This window comes from Heptranchias perlo, chromosome 11, assembly GCF_035084215.1.
Source record: "Heptranchias perlo isolate sHepPer1 chromosome 11, sHepPer1.hap1, whole genome shotgun sequence".
Taxonomy (NCBI): domain Eukaryota; kingdom Metazoa; phylum Chordata; class Chondrichthyes; order Hexanchiformes; family Hexanchidae; genus Heptranchias; species Heptranchias perlo.
In genome coordinates, this window is record NC_090335.1 from 42,036,959 (window position 1) to 42,055,293 (window position 18,335).

Here is an 18,335-nt window from a genome sequence, read left to right on the forward strand (position 1 = left end):
GAAGGCCAACGGAATGTTGGCTTTTATTGCTAGGGGGATAGAATATAAAAACAGGGAGGTATTGCTGCAGTTATATAAAGTATTGGTGAGACCGCACCTGGAATACTGCATACAGTTTTGGTGTCCATACTTAAGAAAAGACATACTTGCTCTCGAGGCAGTACAAAGAAGGTTCACTCGGTTAATCCCGGGGATGAGGGGGTGGACATATGAGGAGAGGTTGAGTAGATTGGGACTCTACTCATTGGAGTTCAGAAGAATGAGAGACGATCTTATTGAAACATATATGATTGTGAAGGGGCTTGATCGGGTGGATGCGGTAAGGATGTTCCCAGGGATGGGTGAAACTAGAACGAGGGGGCATAATCTTAGAATAAGGGGCTGCTCTTTCAAAACTGAGATGAGGAGAAACTTCATTAAATAAATTTAAAACAGAAATAGACAGTTTCCTAGAAGTAAAGGGAATTAGGGGTTACGGGGAGCGGGCAGGAAATTGGACATGAATTTAGATTTGAGGTTAGGATCAGATCAGCCATGATCTTATTGAATGGCGGAGCAGGCTCGAGGGGCCGATTGGCCTACTCCTGCTCCTATTTCTTATGTTCTTATGAGTTACCACCAACCAAACAAGTTCTGATGCCCTGATACTAATTATAGATGTAATCCTCTACCTCTTGCTGTAGAGAAGACAAACATAATTATAAAACCCCAAACCAAATGTATATTAGTCTCTGGTCACTTGTATATTTATGACTTGTAAGTATTGCTTTATCTTGACTCTGGCTACATTTAAATTTGAATCAGTTTGATACCTCTAACAATTATTACAAAGTTTGCACCACAGATATTTAATATGCTGCAGTGGCGCCTATGGTTACGATGACAGCTTCAGTAATTCTAAGTTGTAGGTATAACATACCACCTCTCGCCCTCCTCAACAGGATGTCTTGTGGCCTGTAACATACTTTGCCTTGACTTATGCAGTATATTTCTATCCAAATGCATTTAACACGAAATTGTTGACATTGTTGTTTCCAAATGAAATGGTTTATTGCCACAATAATTATTTGGATTTTAGCTTAAAAATAATTTAAACTTCATTCCGCACAGCTAAAAGAAGTTACATTAGAGGAAAGAAAGGCTCTGCCCAGGCATCCAATGGTGGAGTATTGGAGGTGCTCATTAAGGAAGCAAAAAATTTAACTGCAGTGAAAACGGGAGGAGCTTCAGATACATTTGTAAAAGGGTAAGTTTTAGAAAACTTCAGCATCACCTTGTGTTCCTTATGGCATCAACTGCAAATAATTGGAGAATGTGTGACCACAAATACCTCCTCACAATTCAGTAACAAGTAGCTATAAATAATTAACTGGGATAGCAGAGAAAGCAGTTTTGAAATGGATAAAAAGTGCTTTAGCACGTAACTCCCAACTATCAGAAATTAAAAGTAACCCAAGAGAAACAAGCAACAGAGACAGGGGGTGCTGGAGAAAATACATTCCACTAAGTGCTGGATCATTATTAACCTGCATAATATCACTGTGGTTATTTGTATGTGTCTGTGGCTCATCACAAGTAGAAATCTGTTTGTGCGACAGACTCTGATGCTGGCAAGATTTTGACAGAGTTTGATGCCGGTGAGATTTGCTAAAATTCATATTTGGGGATCTCTTACCAGCATTACTTTATTGAAGTGTGAATCCTGGTTTTAGGGATGAACCCTCATCTTACCTCTCTCTGTATGTCCTTTTATGAGACTGAAACAATATTGAATGTGTTTAAATGTTGTTTTCTGTGTATTGGTTCTAATTTCAAAATGTTCCTATTACTTTGAATGCTTTACCTCTCCTGTACTGTTGCAGCTTATCCATCCAGTCGGTTACTTCACAGGATGATTTCAAGCTTTATCTGTTATTAAAAGAGCAAACAAACGACTGGATTTTCCTGCTGGTGCTAATCAGGAGGTGATACTTTGATTTTTACATCAGCAGGTGGTGATATGAAGAGACCAACGCTAGATTTTCCACCTCTCCTGAGCTGCTTTTTCAATGGAAATGGGTCAGGGGCCTGTTTTGCCAGGCCCCCAGCCATTTTATGACCATCTACATTCCCACCAGAAATGGAGGCTGACATGCAATATCTCTGCCTGTATATGGATGAGCATATTACAAATATGCTAATAACAGAAATTACATCATCTGACATATTTTCCCATCATTTGTGCCATACCAATGCTGGTTGCTCCTGGTATCCAGTATTGCCAAGTGTGGTGGAGGAGGATGTCAAGTTTAGAGGCCCAAGAAGTCTATGCAATTCATCATAGGTTAATCAATTCTACGTGCTAAGGTTCTTTTTTAGTAAAATTCTTAAATGTTTTCAAATCAACCAGCAGCACAGAGGCCACTGACCGCACTGCGCTGCAACAGGCCTCTGAGGCCTGTCGTGGCCACTCCCCAGGCAGAGGACAAGGAGCCCAGCAAAATTATTCAAATAGTCCTAGCTCTGTGAAGTCACTCGGGATCAGCCGCACATCCTTGCGGCAGGCAGATACCCCACCCTGCTGCACTTCTACTGGCATTACGGTCAAGCGGAAGATTTAGACTCGCGTTTCTAAATTTTTTTTCTACCTAGCACCAGCATGACAGAACTTCTACCAAGACCTGTGAAAGTAGAGCGATAGTCTAAAGAGCCAGTAAGCCTGTTACCATATTCACCTTCCTAACGTGCCAGTGCAGACAAAACCAGTTGCAAGCTTCTCTGATTCCCACCGCTGGTACAGCAGTTCCTGTTTCCTGAGTGACTTTTGCATCAAGCAGAGCCTGGACCTAACCTAAAGCAGAATTTAGCCAAATTCACTGATTGCAAAACCAAAGTAAAGCAATAAAAAGTGGAAATGAACTTACTGCTATGGGAGGGGAATGGAGCATTATAACATACAGAATCATTAAACTGATGTACCACTGCTTTTACATATAAAATGTGACAATTATCTGGGAGTGGATTTTCCCACTGGAAGCCTATTTCTGCTGCCCAAAGAATAACCAGATCTTGGTGTTCTCATTATGTCTGTCAGCTTTTTTCTTACTTCCTTTATCTAAAGTTATCAAAATATTTAAAAATAGAAGACTTCACCACAACAGTAGAGGAACAGGTCCAGATGCGTAATGGATGTTTGGAGATTTTCTCTGTTCCTGAGGTAAAATGTTAATTTCTTGTTTTCTTAAAAAAAATCAGATACTTGCTTCCTGACAACAACAAAGCTTCTAAGCACAAAACGCCTATCATTAAAAAGAGTGTAAACCCCCAGTGGAACCACACCTTCACCTACACCGGCTTATACCCTAGTGATCTACAAAATGTCTCCTTGGAGCTAACCGTCTGGGACAAAGAATCACTTTCCAGCAATGTTTTTCTCGGGGGCATCAGGCTCAGCACTGGCAATGGTAATTAAATTATTTTATCTTCTCTCTTTAAACTTTTGTTCTTTATTTGTCAGCAAACTGGTTATTGTAGAAAGACAAGGAAAGTAGTCTAAGGGGAAAAGTCAATCTCCGTTCAGATTGTAGCCATGTAGAAATTATAGCTATGATGGTGACAAGATAGCTACAATGCTGTTGTATCACATTTATATTCACGAGAGCTGAATAAGTAAAACAAAATCAGGCAATATGGTTTCTATTTGCAACTATAATCGCCACAAGTTTAATCTACTGGAGTAATCTGGCGGTTAAGGACCCTGCCTCCTACCCATTACTGGGGTGCAGTTCTATGGATGTTCAGTACTACAGCTAAATAAGCTGAGATATCTCTGGAAAAGAAGATGGTGCAAAATTGTGGTCGCTGAAAAAGCTTTTGCTATGTCAGGAGGCTGTAACAGATCATATAGGGCCACTGAAAGACAGTTTAGGACAGAGTCAAAGTGATTCTCAGGTTATGGCAGAGCTGTTAAATGACTATTTCGCATCAGTCTACACTCCTGTGGATGATGCTCATGTTGCAGCTGTGGGGTGCCCTGTATTAAATAAAATTATAAATATTAATATAGATAGAAATGATAGACCCTGCCCCACCTGTAAGTGGACAAGCACATACAATTTAAACTAAAATGTGGGAAATACAGTCACTGCATACTTCCTGCTGTTTGCTTTGATGTAAAGTCGGCAGAGAGGGGCCGGCAAATGCTTTTGGAGCACAGCCATACAAATGTCCCATCAGCATCAGGCAAAATTTTTAGAAAGTCATTTTTCCCCCCCCCTGTAGCTGTCTTTTCCTAGGCCTGAAAGACCAGAAATAGAACGTCTCTGTCCCCCATCTGACCTAACTATTTAGCAGACTCCAGAGAGACCCCCACCCCCACCACTTGTTGCAAGTAATTCTTGGGCTAGATATACAGCCACAGTCTGTAGGCATCTCGGGGGTGGGAAAAGTCCCACCCACTAGCTGGATCATGGATGAAGCAATGGTTGAAAATTGCAGGCTGTTGAGAACTGAAATGCACAGGATAAGAAATTCCTGAAAAGGAAAATTAAAAAAAAAAGACATAATTAATTAGTAACACACTTTGTGTGCTGACTTACAAAAGTGTGAATGTTGAACTACTAAGACTGCCCTTTCATTCATTCAGTTCATCATTAACTTGTCTAGACAGTGTCCTTACAGCAAAATCAGCCCAAGAGGCAGTTCTCCAGGCACAGCATTACTGAATTACGCAAAGACAAGTTAGTGCAGACTTCCACTTTTTGTTAAAGTGCTAAACTGCCCAATAAGTCATTCAAATACAGTTAAGGAATCTGAAATGTGGTCACTTTAACATGTTTATCGTTGTTTTTAATACACAAATCAGGATTTGGATTCTTGATCTCTGACAATAGAACACTGCCTGTCTAGATGATAATTTGACATGTTCTGTCAGTAAGAATGAAGAGAGATTACTGGTATGGCACCTAAATGTTTATGCTGTCACATATTTGTTGCTCAACAGGTCATAGCTATGGGAATGAAGTTGATTGGATGGATTCCCAAGGGGAGGAACAGCACATCTGGCTTCAAATGATAGGGAACCCAGGTGTCTGTGTGGAGAGCACAATAATGCTGAGAGGCAGCATGGGAAAGCGCAAATTTTGAGCCTGACAGACGGAAAGAATACAACTTAAAAGACTACATACTGTCTTTAAACTACTGTATTTTTGAGGCTGACAGGGTTGGGATAATTCTGTGACTGAACATATTACCGTATAGTAATACAGCTGTATTTTCACAATTTTTAATTTTTGTAAATACACTTCCGTGGGATTTTTTAACAGTTCGTTTTTGTAAAAAAAAAATTCAAGATCATCTGATGTCTGCTTAAATCGTGCAGCAATTGGGAAGGGAAAATATTTTTCACTAGTAATTCAGCAGTGTCAGCCTCTGTAGGTTAATAATCAGGAATTCTTAGAGGTTTGGCTACTTTATCAAAGAATAACTAACGAGGTTCCCGTTCTAGTCTCAATACCACCAACAATTAAACCATTTTTGAGTCCCTAGCTCCTGGTGTAACTGAGTTAGCGTTTTCAGTGATGTGAACACAAGTGCAGAACCCATAGCAAGATCTTAACTGTGTTTATGAAGAATATGGTGTACAAAGGAAATCTTTCCCTAACATCTTGTAACAAAGTATGTTCCTATTTAATGGTAGGTTCCACTCTGTTTTTAAAATGACCGATCCATTGAACAAATGCCAGTGTAGTCCCTTTAGGCCTTTCTATGCCACACACTATTTCCCATAGAGGGTGGGTAGCTGAACAAAAGCAGCTCAAGCCAACCCTAAGAGGGCGTTTGAGACGGCCCTACATGAATCACCGTCTGACTTTACCTCCCTCCTTATACTTCCACTTGTCAGCACCTGCTGCCAGCAGAGCTGTGATCAGGAACTCTGTGTAAATAAATCATTATTTTAGTAGGGAGGGAGGAAGAAAGCAGTGGCATTTAAAGTTGGATGCAAATCAAAAAATTACAGAATTGTATTTCAATAAAACTGAACTTGCAGGTACTAAAACGGTCGTGAAATATGCCAAACCTCGAAGTAATCTAATGTAAGAGTGAAGAATCCAACATCGTTAGTCTACGTGAAGTGGTGCATATGCTCCACAGTGTGCACTGTAAAACACAAGGGCCAGAACATACTCCCGAAATAACAGAGGAGCTCATCAGCGCTCTCTGTTTTCTATGGCGAATTGAAGGAGCAACTTCCCGTGTTTACACATGCACAGTAAAATGCAGAAATCGTGAACTTGCTCCTGTTGGTTCACCAGCGATTTGACAGCTTCTAATTAAAGGGCCATCCCACACTACAGTTAGGGAAATCACAGAAAAATTGCCATCTTGATCATCTGCCCAGCTGGAAAGTAGCTAATTACGCCACCAAACAGGTACGCTTAAAAATACCGGGTCTAAACTAAGTTTTAAAATCGCGGTTAGTCTTAATGACTGCCAAACAACTAAAAATTAAATTTTAAAAATGTATATTACTTTTAAAATTTTCCCTTCTGTCTCTTAAATTCAATTATTTCTTTGTCGTTTTATTAAAAAAAAAAAAATTTTTATTTACGATGACTTCCAGAATACTACCTTTACATGAATGGAGTCTACATGCTGGCGTGACGTGTCTTCCACTCTGAATGTTCCATGCGTGTGAACTCACGCTGCTCAGAGGCTGAATTGATAGCGCACAATTTTTTAAAAGTTCAAAATCAAGCAAGTCGATGCCACACAGCCCGCAGTAAATACATTTGTTAATTTAATTTGCAGGGGTTGCGGCGAGCGTTGCCATGCAAGTTCTGGCCCATTGTCAAAAAAAAGTGGTAGGCATCCGGAAACACTTTGCTTTGGCCATTGTCCCAGCTGAGATTTTAGTAGGAAACCAAATCATATCAAAGTCAACGAATCCTGAAGTTCTCCTGAACATATCTGTTGCCTTTGCACTCAAAACAAAAAGACTGGATATTCCCCATGTAAACACCAGTTGAACACCATACCCAAGCCCTGCAGCACTTCCTTGATAATTTTCAAGATTTCTAACACGCTACAAGTTACAAAATTATAAATTAATTAATTCAGCTGTAGTTATAGCAACTGTTTTGTAGTTCTGAACTCTATACCACTAGTAGAATTAAAAACTTTTAGCTTTAACCATTCTGGACTAAAATATCTGTTAAAAATCATATCCCAATAGTTCATGGTGATGTATCTCATTTTCCCTCATTTGATCCCTGGTTATTGCTGGGTAAGCCAATCTCAGCTGGAGCAGCCATACAATTGGCTCTAGTGGCCTTGGGTAACAGGAAGTGGTTGGGGGGGGGGGGCGGTGGTGGGGGGAATGAGCACTCCCATGATCGCAATACAACAAGCCCTACTCCAAGTAAGAGTGTGGGGATATCATTTTGGTGCAATCCTCCACAGGCAGATAGTCTGGTAACACTCATATATGAATAATGGCCACATAGGTGATGTACTGGAAGGTAACCTTTGCCCAGAGAACCATATTCCATTGACAGAGTCAACGGCTTCAGGCAAGGAGGGGCAGGGAGAAAAATAACATTTTAAATAAAATGTTCAGATGTAGTGGACGAGGTAAGGAGACATACATGTACAATAATGTAGAGTCCTCCAGCACTGGCCAGTACAATACCGGGAAATGATAAAGTACAACATTGGCCCAGAATTTGCTGTCAAAATAACAGTGAGACTAATGGCGCTCACCGTTATTTACGCACAAATCGCACAACAACTTCAGGCGAGGGCACATGCCCAGTTAATCGTGAAAATCTGGACGTTGCTGTCCAAGATGCATCGCGAAAATGGCATCTTGCTATCCGATTCACCATTCAAATGCATTGAAAGGCGTGAAGTTCCTGAATTTGGGTGGTAGACACGAACTAAATTTGCCACAAAGTTAGGGCTTGTCCATTTCAGTCTAAGTACCCTTTTTAATGCACGATAAGTGTTAATTACTGCCAAACAACACTTCTGACAATGAAAGTTAACTATTATAAGTGTGGAGTCTCATTCCTTCAGGTTTTAATTCTCTCTCTTAATCCAATCTTTCTTTCCCTCTCCATTTTGCTTGCTGTACCTGATTTGACATTGAATTCACTATTCGAATTTACACTTCTTGTTCAGATTCTGCACTGTTCATTTAACAATCCTTCAATCCGATTGATTAAGGAGATACACAGTTGCTTGCCCTGTTCACTCAGATCCCAGATGCCCGGTAGAGGGCGCCACACGCTTCCATCTTGAACTTCCAGCAATTTGCAGTGCAAAATATCATGGAGATTAAACGGGCATGGGCAAGTCTAAGTAACGGTGGGTGCCATTTGTTGCCCTGCTACAGCAAATTCTGGGCCATTATCTTTTTCTTTTGAACTGTTAAAAGTCACTGTATTATAACCTATAACAAAACAATGTTAACTGTGCAATTGTTATGATAATTATGAATTATTGGGGGAAAACTCATAACTCCAAGATTTAAATATTTTTAAACTGGTATTATAGTTTATCTATTCCTGTACCAGATTACCCCAATTCTTCTGTCATTAAAACTTTGCAATTTAAGCTATATACATTTCTACATCTTTATAAAAATGATATTTGTAAAACAATTCCTTCTAACATAAAAACGTTCATTCTAATAGTTGTGTGAGAGTAATTTTTGGCTTTTTTTCTCTCTATATAAATATAGAAAGAGGAAAGATTGCAATCTTAACCATGCTGCACTAACTCACAATAGCTAATATTCATCATCTGCAATATAATGAAGCATATCAAACATTGTCTCCATCAAAAACACAATTTTTAAATGGCTTATGAAGACACCCTTATAGAGAGGCAGTAGTGTACTTGCATATGCACAGTAATTTCAGAAAACTAGATTCATAATAAATAACCAGAGTTCTCAAAGTAGATGCTGACTAGTTACTATATGAAAGTATACACAAAGGTTTTGTAAACTTACAAAAAGATTAAAAGCTGCAGATACAAAGGTAATATTGGTCAGTCCTGATGAAAGGTCACACCCAACACTTAAACCTATCTTTCTTATTCAGATACTGATCAATTTGCTGTTCACTTTCAGCATTTTGTGCTTTTATTTCAGATTCTCAAGACTTGAAGTTTTCTTTGTATCATTACATGTTCTAGTTGTCTAAAACTACACAAAATGCTCATGAAAGGAAGTTTTTTTCCCACAGGAAATACTTGTAACTGGAGAATCCTGTCCACTTGCACAAATTTTTGGCCTACAGAAAAGTATCTACATTACAGTTAGAATATGATCATTAAAGCAATAGTCCTGCAATAATCTAAGTATTCATGTGAGAATTCTCCACCACCCTCCCCCCTCCTACACTAAAAATCCTATCTATGCACTTCCTGTCAACTTGCACTATAAATTCCAATCTCCATGCACACAATGGAAACTGCCTATGCAAACTTGTCACTGTGTAATTACACCCTGCCACCAAGTGGTATGCTGAATTTAGAGCATGATGTGGAGATGCCGGTGATGGACTGGGGTTGACAAATGTAAGGAATCTTACAACACCAGGTTATAGTCCAACCGTTGGACTATAACCTGGTATTGTAAGATTCCTTGAATTTAGAGCAGAAATAGATAAAGATCAGAATGTAACTTAGAAACTTTTATTTCCTTAAGTTATTTATATATACATGCAAATGTGTAATGCCATGCGAAACTGACTAATATATATAAATAACTTAAGGAAATCAAATTTTCTAAGTTAGAAACACCAATCAAGACTACCATCTTTATGGTGTTACTAAGGCTTTGTGCTTGAAAGATGATACTAAATACCACGTAAGATTTAAAAAAACAATCTAGTACGGGGGGGAGGGGGGAAAGAAGTGATATTTTTCATTAGAAATTGATTTGAAGATTACAGCAATGTTGACATTATTGGGTAAATGCGAATAGTCACATTATCACAAGCTCTTTGCAACCCAATATTATTGTTGATCACAGCACTCCAGCTGTACCCTGATGTAAGGGCACTTCAGAGCACTCCAGCTGTACCCTGATGTAAGGGCATTTCACAGCACTCCAGCTGTACCCCGATGTAAGGGCACTTCACAGCACTCCAGCTGTACCCTAATGTAAGGGCATTTCACAGCACTCCAGCTGTACCCCAATGTAAGGGCATTTCACAGCACTCCAGCTGTACCCCAATGTAAGGGCACTTCACAGCACTCCAGCTGTACCCCGATATAAGGGCATTTCATAGTCCTCTAGGCTATACCCTGATGTAAGGGCATTTCACAGCACTCCAGAATATAACTCAATATAGTGTAATGTCAGAACATGCCAGGATCAGTGACACTGGAATGGAAAATTCAACTATAAAATATCCATAACCCAGTGGAATTTTAGTTCCCAGAAAATTTTAATGGAGCTCCTTTGTAAAGAACATGAAAGAAAAAAATGAATAGAAAACGATTACATTGTTCTGTGATATCTTTCAATCTATGGCAACCAAAGGTATTGAGGGATATGGGCCAAAGGCAGGTATATGGAGCTAGATCACAGATCAGCCATGATCTTATCAAATGGCGGAGCAGGCACAAGGGGCTGAATGGCCTACTCCTATTCCTATGAACAGGCTTGTGAACTTCTCTAACCAGGGAAATGCGTGGTAACACGATCTATCAGAGACAGATAAACAATATTCAATTTCCTCTATTGTACTCTACTGTGCTTTCTGAGGAAGGGGAAAGCCCCCGAAAGCTTGTGGGATTAAAAATAAAATCGTTGGACTGTAACTAGGTGTTGTAAAATTGTTTACAATTCCTACATATTGAGTAGGATATTTTCCATTTTAACTTCAAAGTGTCTGCAAAACATTTCACACAACCACCAACACTTTGAAAAATGATTACCTGGGTCATCAAGCAGAGTGAAGGTGAAATAAAAGGTCATCGACCTGAAACGTTAACTCTGCTTCTTTCTCCACAGATGCTGCCTGACTTGCTGAGTATTTCCAACATTTTCTGTTTTTATTCCAGATTTCCAACATCCGCAGTATTTTGCTTTTGAAATAAAAGGTCATCTGGATTGCATTAGGATGCTCTGTATGCAAAGCTGATAATTAATATTTATATATGGCATACATTTAAATATTTTAAACAATGTAAATATTCTTAATAAAGGGTCAGTACAAAAAGTACAAACATTTTCTAATATTCTTTCTTGGTAGTCCCAATAGAAACATTGAAAAATTGAATCGACCAAAGTTGTTACTTTAAATCGTAACTCACCCTCATTATTATTAGCTTGAAATCAATACAGCAATATTAAGGAATAAAATAGTCAGATCTTTCAAGTCATCCCAGGTCAGTACTACAAATACATATAAAATTATGGGGGAAAGATAAATAATTAGCTTTGTAACATCTTTGTCATTCTACACAAAAGTCTTAATTTGTAATGCTTATTTTTAAAAGTATAACAAAGGTAATGCAAACCTTTATTTTATAATACAGTTAATACCACAATCCCAATAACAAGAATACACATGTTTAACATTAATGTATCCTGCTAAGTACATAGCAATAAAATAGCCAAGTATGTAGACATATTTGCACGATCATATATATAAGCTTGTAAACAACAGAATGCAAGGTATAAATCATTTACAAATATAAACAAGTAGTCGTAATCCTTTATGTTTCTTTATTACTAGTAATAAAATAACAAGAATACCAAAACAAAGAACATATAAACCTGTGATATAGAGTTCTAACCACTATCTCTAGCCGAATTTGCAATATTTCCTAGCAATAACAACTTCAGTGCATGTTAATAGCTGAGCTTGCATTGCACATGTAGGGTGAAGGAAGCTCAGCAGCAATCCATTAACTTCTCTACTTAGAGCCTCCTTAAGGCACTGACACATCCAAATTAAAATCCACTCAAGGGTACGAACCTTTTGATCCAAGGAGTGGGTCAATTTAGTCTCAGTCAGGTAGGTCAGACCAGACCGCACAGTCCAAGCCACAGACCTCTTTATATAAATGTCACGTTGTCGTCAGCTAGATGAGCATCAAGCCAGGGGTTTTAATTTTACTTTTCCCTAAGTCAGCACTTCCACCTAGAAGCTCACAGAAGAACTGTAAAACACTCTCAACTGAGGATGATGGTTTAGAGTGACATGCAATCTTCTGGTCAAGAGCAGGTGATATGCTCTATCCAAGTTTTTAAAAAGGTGCAGTATATTGATTTTGTTTTTATCATCTGAAGGTTAACAGGAAGTACAAAGTTCAGCTACACACTGAAAAAAATATACCAGTTTAACCCTTTAAGTACTGCAGTGTTCTGGCACCTCAGTACCAGAATCTGGATTCATTACTGACTGATGTTTGAACATATGATTGATTTGATGAAATAATTAGGATTATTGTTCCAAAGCCAGTAAAATATATTCAAATTATATAAGCAAGAAACCACCATCATGCCAAATCCTGCATGGGCCAAAGGTCACAGATATGACAGCCCAGTGGTAATCATTGGCACACATTTTACTAGTAAGAATAAAATATTATATATTATACACTTTTTATTCATACTAATAAATAGAATAGATTTAATGGGTGGTTCTCATTTTCATAGTCATAAGTTTGATTAATAAATTTGTACTCTGCTTCTATCACTGCACAAATTATTAATCCTCAGTGATATGGTTTGAAGGAATATAAATTCTACCAGTTGAAGGAGAGTGGAGAGTAAAGAGCACAGCAAATACAGTACTTTATAACTAACAATGGTATTCCTCATCTAGCTCATTATTTTAAATGGTGTGGCCATGCTACCATAGTACTTGAAGCACTAATCTGCTTTGAACTATAAAAGAATCTGAAACATTATACAAGTGTCAGCCAGTGCCTTTCCACAACAATATTTGAAAATAATGCATTTTGAAATGTTACCACAATATGCCCCAAACTGCACATTTGTCTTTTGCTATTTTGGTTCAATTTAATAGGAGCCGAGTTGATGTTAGCACCATAAATGAGGACATTGTTTCGCTCTTACGCTCCAGGGTGTGCCCTCTCCTCTCTGTCTGTCTACATATTGCTTCTGTTCAAAAAGATTTATACTTCAGTCTGCAAGAATTCTGCAAGTGGGAGCACAGCTATATTTTGCTTATATCCGTTATGAAGTAATGTTTGTTTTTGTGACTCTGCTGAACATTACTGATTGCTAAGTGCTGAACACCATTCTTAAATAAAACACACTTGCCAAGTAAAGAGACACTCTGCCTGGCAAAGTGGATAAAACACTTAGTATTTTGGGTGAGGGGGAATATAGGGCAATTTTTTTTTATTTGAGTTAAGTTTTTAAACCCACAGGGCCTTAATTTTGGACTGTTGGGCATTAATGCACTTTAAATAGTTAAGCACCAACAAAGAACAAGCTTGCATTTATATTATACCTTTTCATATTGCTCAGAAATATACGTAAGCACTGCACATAAAATGAATGGGAGTTGAAATGGGCCAAATAACGGCCATTCTTCAGGTGCTACGCGGCCTCCTAAGGCCCCAAAATGGTGGGTAGGTAGTGCACTGCCCGCCATATTGTGTAAGGTCAATCAAAAGGCGTCCTTTACCCACGTCTCATGCCAGCGTTAGTCCCTTTCCATGTGCAAATAAGGGGCCTAACACCTGCTTTAGGTCCCTACCTGCAACATTTGTTTGCACTTGCTGCCATAAGGAAAACCAACCCTAAGCATCTCCTGTCCCCGATTTCTGACCTCCAGGCCCCCGACCCTCGATCTCCTTCCACCCCGATGACTCCATCCCCGACCCCCGATGCCTGCCCGACTCCCGTTGTCTCCATCCCTGGCTCCCGATGTCTCCATCCCTGGCCCCCGATGTCTCCCCCAAACCTGCAGCATTCACCTGTCTAGCTTCCTCCCGCAGCACTGTCTTCAGTATAATGAGGTCCGAGGCCCAATATTCAGGGCACCTCGGACCTCACCATTTGTGTGCAGGGTAATTGCCCTGCGCGGCGGGAGCACCCAAAAATCGTCGCTACCGAATTTCCTCCCCAGTGGGTTTGAAGTCCAGTTACTATTATTTTGTAGGCAAAGACAGCAACCATTTGCACACAGCAAAGTCCCACAAACAGCAATGAGTTGAATGACTAGTTAATCTCTTTAGGGTGATGTTGATTGAGGAAGCCATGTTGGCCAGGCTTAGAGAACTCCCGACACTTCTTTGAATAGTGCCGAGCGATCTTTAATGGTCATTTGAATAGGCAGAAAGGCCTTGGTTTAACATCACATCTGAAGAACGGCACATCTAACAATGCAGCACTCCCTCAGTACTGCACTGAAGTGTCAGCCTAGATTATGTGCTCAAGTCCTGGATGGGGCTTGAACTCACAACCTTCTAACTCAGAGGCAAAAGTGCTAGCAACTGAACCAAACTAACTATAAAGCCCTGAAGTTGTGAGTCTCCGCACCCAGTGCAGAGTTTCACTCGAAAGAAGCGCAGATTGGAGAATGAGGCATGGACATCTGCATGCTGAATTTGCAGCTCTCTCGATATTCTAGATATTGATTTAATTTTACAAGTTCAGGGCTTCAATATACACAATCAGTATAGTTCAGTAACAACATTTTACTGCTGGCAACAAGTTAGGAATCAATTAAATTTTAGTCAAAGTTATTCAAACACAACCGAAAGTAATAACCATCTTGATGGAAGACAGCGAGGAGGCTTATGAAAACACTAAAACTTCAAGTGAAGGGCAACAATAGCAACCTTCAGGGATCAAATACCACACTGCACTGCTGAGCAGCAGGAAGATCCTTCACCTGTTGTTGGATCCTCCACAGGGTATTGTCTTGGGTACAATGTAAAAGCAGAGGGTCTTCAAAAAGACTAGGGAACAAATCAGCCAAAGGAGATAAATGCCAGCCCTGTAACAACACCACCTCCCTACAGCCAGGAGAATATTTGGTTTAGTCATCAGGCCACTGATATTGTCCATTTATGCAGTATGAAAATCCCAAACTGATGCACTTCCTGCATAATATCATTCCATTGGAACGGGCATAGTTAATGGAACAGGAAGTGACCGAGTCAATCTGCTTACCATACTGGGTGCAAAACTAGCAACTCTGCTCCATACAGCTCCAGTACATTGCCGTTCAAAGCACCCATGAGCCCTCTGAAGGCTTTTTTTGAGGGGAATCTTGGGCGAGTATCTAGTTCTTTTGCGGCTACTCATCTGGAGTACAATTCTGTGAAGGATCCAAACAAGCGCAGCAGCCAGTACTCTGGATATGTGAATAGAATTAAGTCACATATTTTTAAAACACAAACCATGGTAAACTAGCATACACTGACAAAGAGATCTTTTATGAACTCTAGTACTGTTGCTGTTATTTTTAATAGTGACTAACACTACCGTAGCATTGCAAACATCGGACAATTTATTTAAAAGAATTTTTCATTTATTTATGAATGCTACATAACATGATAGTGAAAGTACCACTACATTAGCATGGACTTTACAGTACACATGAATATTTATCTATACCTGGTCCTTGAAGTGAAAGATATATTTTTCTCACTTTTATTTTCAGTGTCATCTTTTCCCTCTCCATGTAACTTTTTCAATTCTGTTTCATATGCGGATTTGAACCCTTGAGCATGTGGATTACTTACCTTCCTGAGTACAACTGTTACAATTTCTAGAATGTTCCCAACTTGAATTCATTTATCGAATGGATACTTCTATACATACAAGTGCGACTAGACTTATGCCAATTACCACAAATGAATTGTTTCTCCCATGAAAATATTGCATGTGCATCCATTTCTAATGTGTTCATCCAGAAGAATGAACTAACATAATATAATGAACTAATATAGAACTAATGAACTAAAAGGTTTGATGCATTGAATTGTATTGGTTTGTTTGCCAACAGGTATGAAGTGTTGCCTGAGTGTCTGCCATTATAAATTTCAGACTAGCAGTTGACTCCCTCCCTCCAACATCCAGCATAAAATAATTACTGCTGTCTTAAACGTACATCAAAATATGTCACCTGGCCTTAAAACCACCCAAAACAGCCATAAAATCTGGATCTCCTTTTTCTGTACGATATCAGCATAAATGTTACTCACACCTAGAAAACAGATCCTCATATCTACAGTATATCTTTTTGATGAAAGGCATTGGATTGACCAAATGAGTACAGAAAGGATTGAGAGTGGCAAAGAAGAAGTGGCATATGCTGGTATTAAGAACTAATACTAAATGCTCATTATGGTGCTAACATACAATCTATTCTTTTTGAACTATGTGAAAATAATAGAACATACACTTCTGGCACATTTCCAAATTTAGGAAAAACTTTCCAAGTCTACTATTATCAACCTTACTCCTGTGGTACAGTTTTAAATGAAAGAGGGGCATAAATTACATAATGCACAATTCTTTACATGTTCATAATAATAAAACAACATACTGCACTTAAGCAAAAGCTTCAGAAACCAAACAGAAAAGTTTCAGAACACATTACTTTTATCAATAGCACTTTCAAGGTTTGAGATTACAGCTTGAAGATGCACCTAGCAAACTGCAGTTGTTCCACTGAAGGATAAAATTGAGCTTTAGGAATCAAATACATGACTGACCATTTTCAGCTTGCAATTTGATTTCTTCTTTTCGCAAAGAAAATGTGTCAATCAATGTGAAGAGCTCAGCAGAAGTGACTGGGAAAGGATAGCGCTCTTTGTCCACACCATGCTTGTCAACAAGGACCATGTTGAAGTTCGACTGTGAAATCTGGAGCAGCAGTCTGCCAATGAATAATAAAATGCATCATGGAAAAATGTTAAGAACGAGAAAATGGAACCACAAGCATTCACTAATGTCTGCCTGTCTTGCAACCTTGACAAATTTTAAGGAGCTTGAGTCAACTATCAAATTGGATTTGCAAATTAACTGGTGAAGAGACATTACAGCTGGAACAGGCTGCAATGTAAATTGGATTTCAAATAAGCAGAAGTGACATCAAAATGGTCTCCACAACGGATACCACCCCAATGCTGGCTGTAGGCCATGTATTAATACCACTCATATAAATTAGGCAATGTCCATTGCTAGGCTGCATCTGAAATCCACAGTACTTTAAAGGGAAAGACATCACCTTGGATTTGGAGTGGCAAATCAACTTTTGAGGAGTTATGACAGCAAAATTTAAAAACAAAAATTAAAAAAAAGCTGGAAACACTCACCAGGTTTGGCAGCATCTGTGGAGAAAGAGGTGGGTCTTGAAGAAGGGACTTTAGACCTGAAACATCAACTAACTGACTTCTGGTTATTCGCAGATTCTGCCTGATCTGTTAGTATCTCCAGCCTCTTCTATTTGTGTTTTCAGATTTCCAGCATATGCCGTATTTTGCTTTTTGAGCAAAATTTAAATTTTTCATTGCAGTTGGGCTACACTAAGTATGGGAGCTTTTAAGGAGAGCTGGGGAGTCAGAGAGTTTTTGACTCTCACCAGTCCCCTTAGCACAATGTATATTCCCTTCAGAATCCTACTGTACATGTGCTACTTGGAGGAAGGTGAGGATTAGTTTTTGGATGCCAGGGTTGTGTAGCTTCATCGCAGGAGATGGATTGGATTGAAAAGCTTGAGCTGGGTATACATGTCGAACCTGATGTCATGTCATCGGATGAAGTCACTAAGGAACAGCATGTAGGTGAGGAAGAGGAGGGAGCCAATGATAGATCCTTGGGGGACTCGAGGTAACGGTGCAGGGGCAGGAAGAGAAGCAACTGAAGATACGCTGGCTATGATTGGATAGATGAGAGTGGAACCAAGCTATGGCAATCCACTCAGCCAGACATGAAGGAGAGGAGTTGGAGGAGGACGGTGTGGTTGACCGTTTCAAAGGCTGCAGAGAGGTCAAGAAGGATGAGAAAGGATAATGGCCCATGGTCACAGTCACAGGGACTGTCATTTAGGACTTTTATTAGGGCCATTTCAGTGCTGTGGCAGGGACCAAAACTTGATTGGAGAGATTCAAATATGGAGTGGGGGGAACAGTGAGCCAGATCTGGGAGGCGACAACATGTTCAAGGACTTGAGAGGAAAGGGAGGTTGGAGATGGGGCGGTAGCTTGCAAGAACGGAGCCGAGAGTGGATTTTTTGAGGAGGGATGATGGTGGTGGTTCTTATGTTTCTTGTGTTTCATCAATTAACTAATCCATTATACTGATCCAAATTTCATAAAATTGAGCGTCTTAAGCACTCTGCTCT

At 39.4% G+C, this 18,335-nt stretch overlaps 2 protein-coding genes across 5 annotated transcripts in view; one reads left to right on the forward strand and one right to left on the reverse strand.

Annotated features, from left to right (window-relative positions):
* The window catches only part of sytl5 (synaptotagmin-like 5), a 201,683-nt gene extending 193,011 nt beyond the window's left edge, over positions 1-8,672 (forward strand). For all 4 annotated transcript variants that reach the window (XM_067992854.1, XM_067992857.1, XM_067992858.1 and 1 more), the window contains 3 exons: positions 1,111-1,246; positions 3,235-3,443; positions 4,982-8,672. In XM_067992854.1, coding sequence (XP_067848955.1) covers positions 1,111-1,246; positions 3,235-3,443; positions 4,982-5,124 — 488 coding nt within the window. In that variant the 3' untranslated portion in view covers positions 5,125-8,672. The remainder of the gene's footprint in view (positions 1-1,110; positions 1,247-3,234; positions 3,444-4,981) is intronic.
* A 3,038-nt stretch (positions 8,673-11,710) lies between these two features.
* The window catches only part of srpx (sushi-repeat containing protein X-linked), a 79,374-nt gene continuing 72,749 nt past the window's right edge, over positions 11,711-18,335 (reverse strand). The window contains exon 10 of the mRNA XM_067992859.1: positions 11,711-16,868. Coding sequence (XP_067848960.1) covers positions 16,688-16,868 — 181 coding nt within the window. The 3' untranslated portion in view covers positions 11,711-16,687. The remainder of the gene's footprint in view (positions 16,869-18,335) is intronic.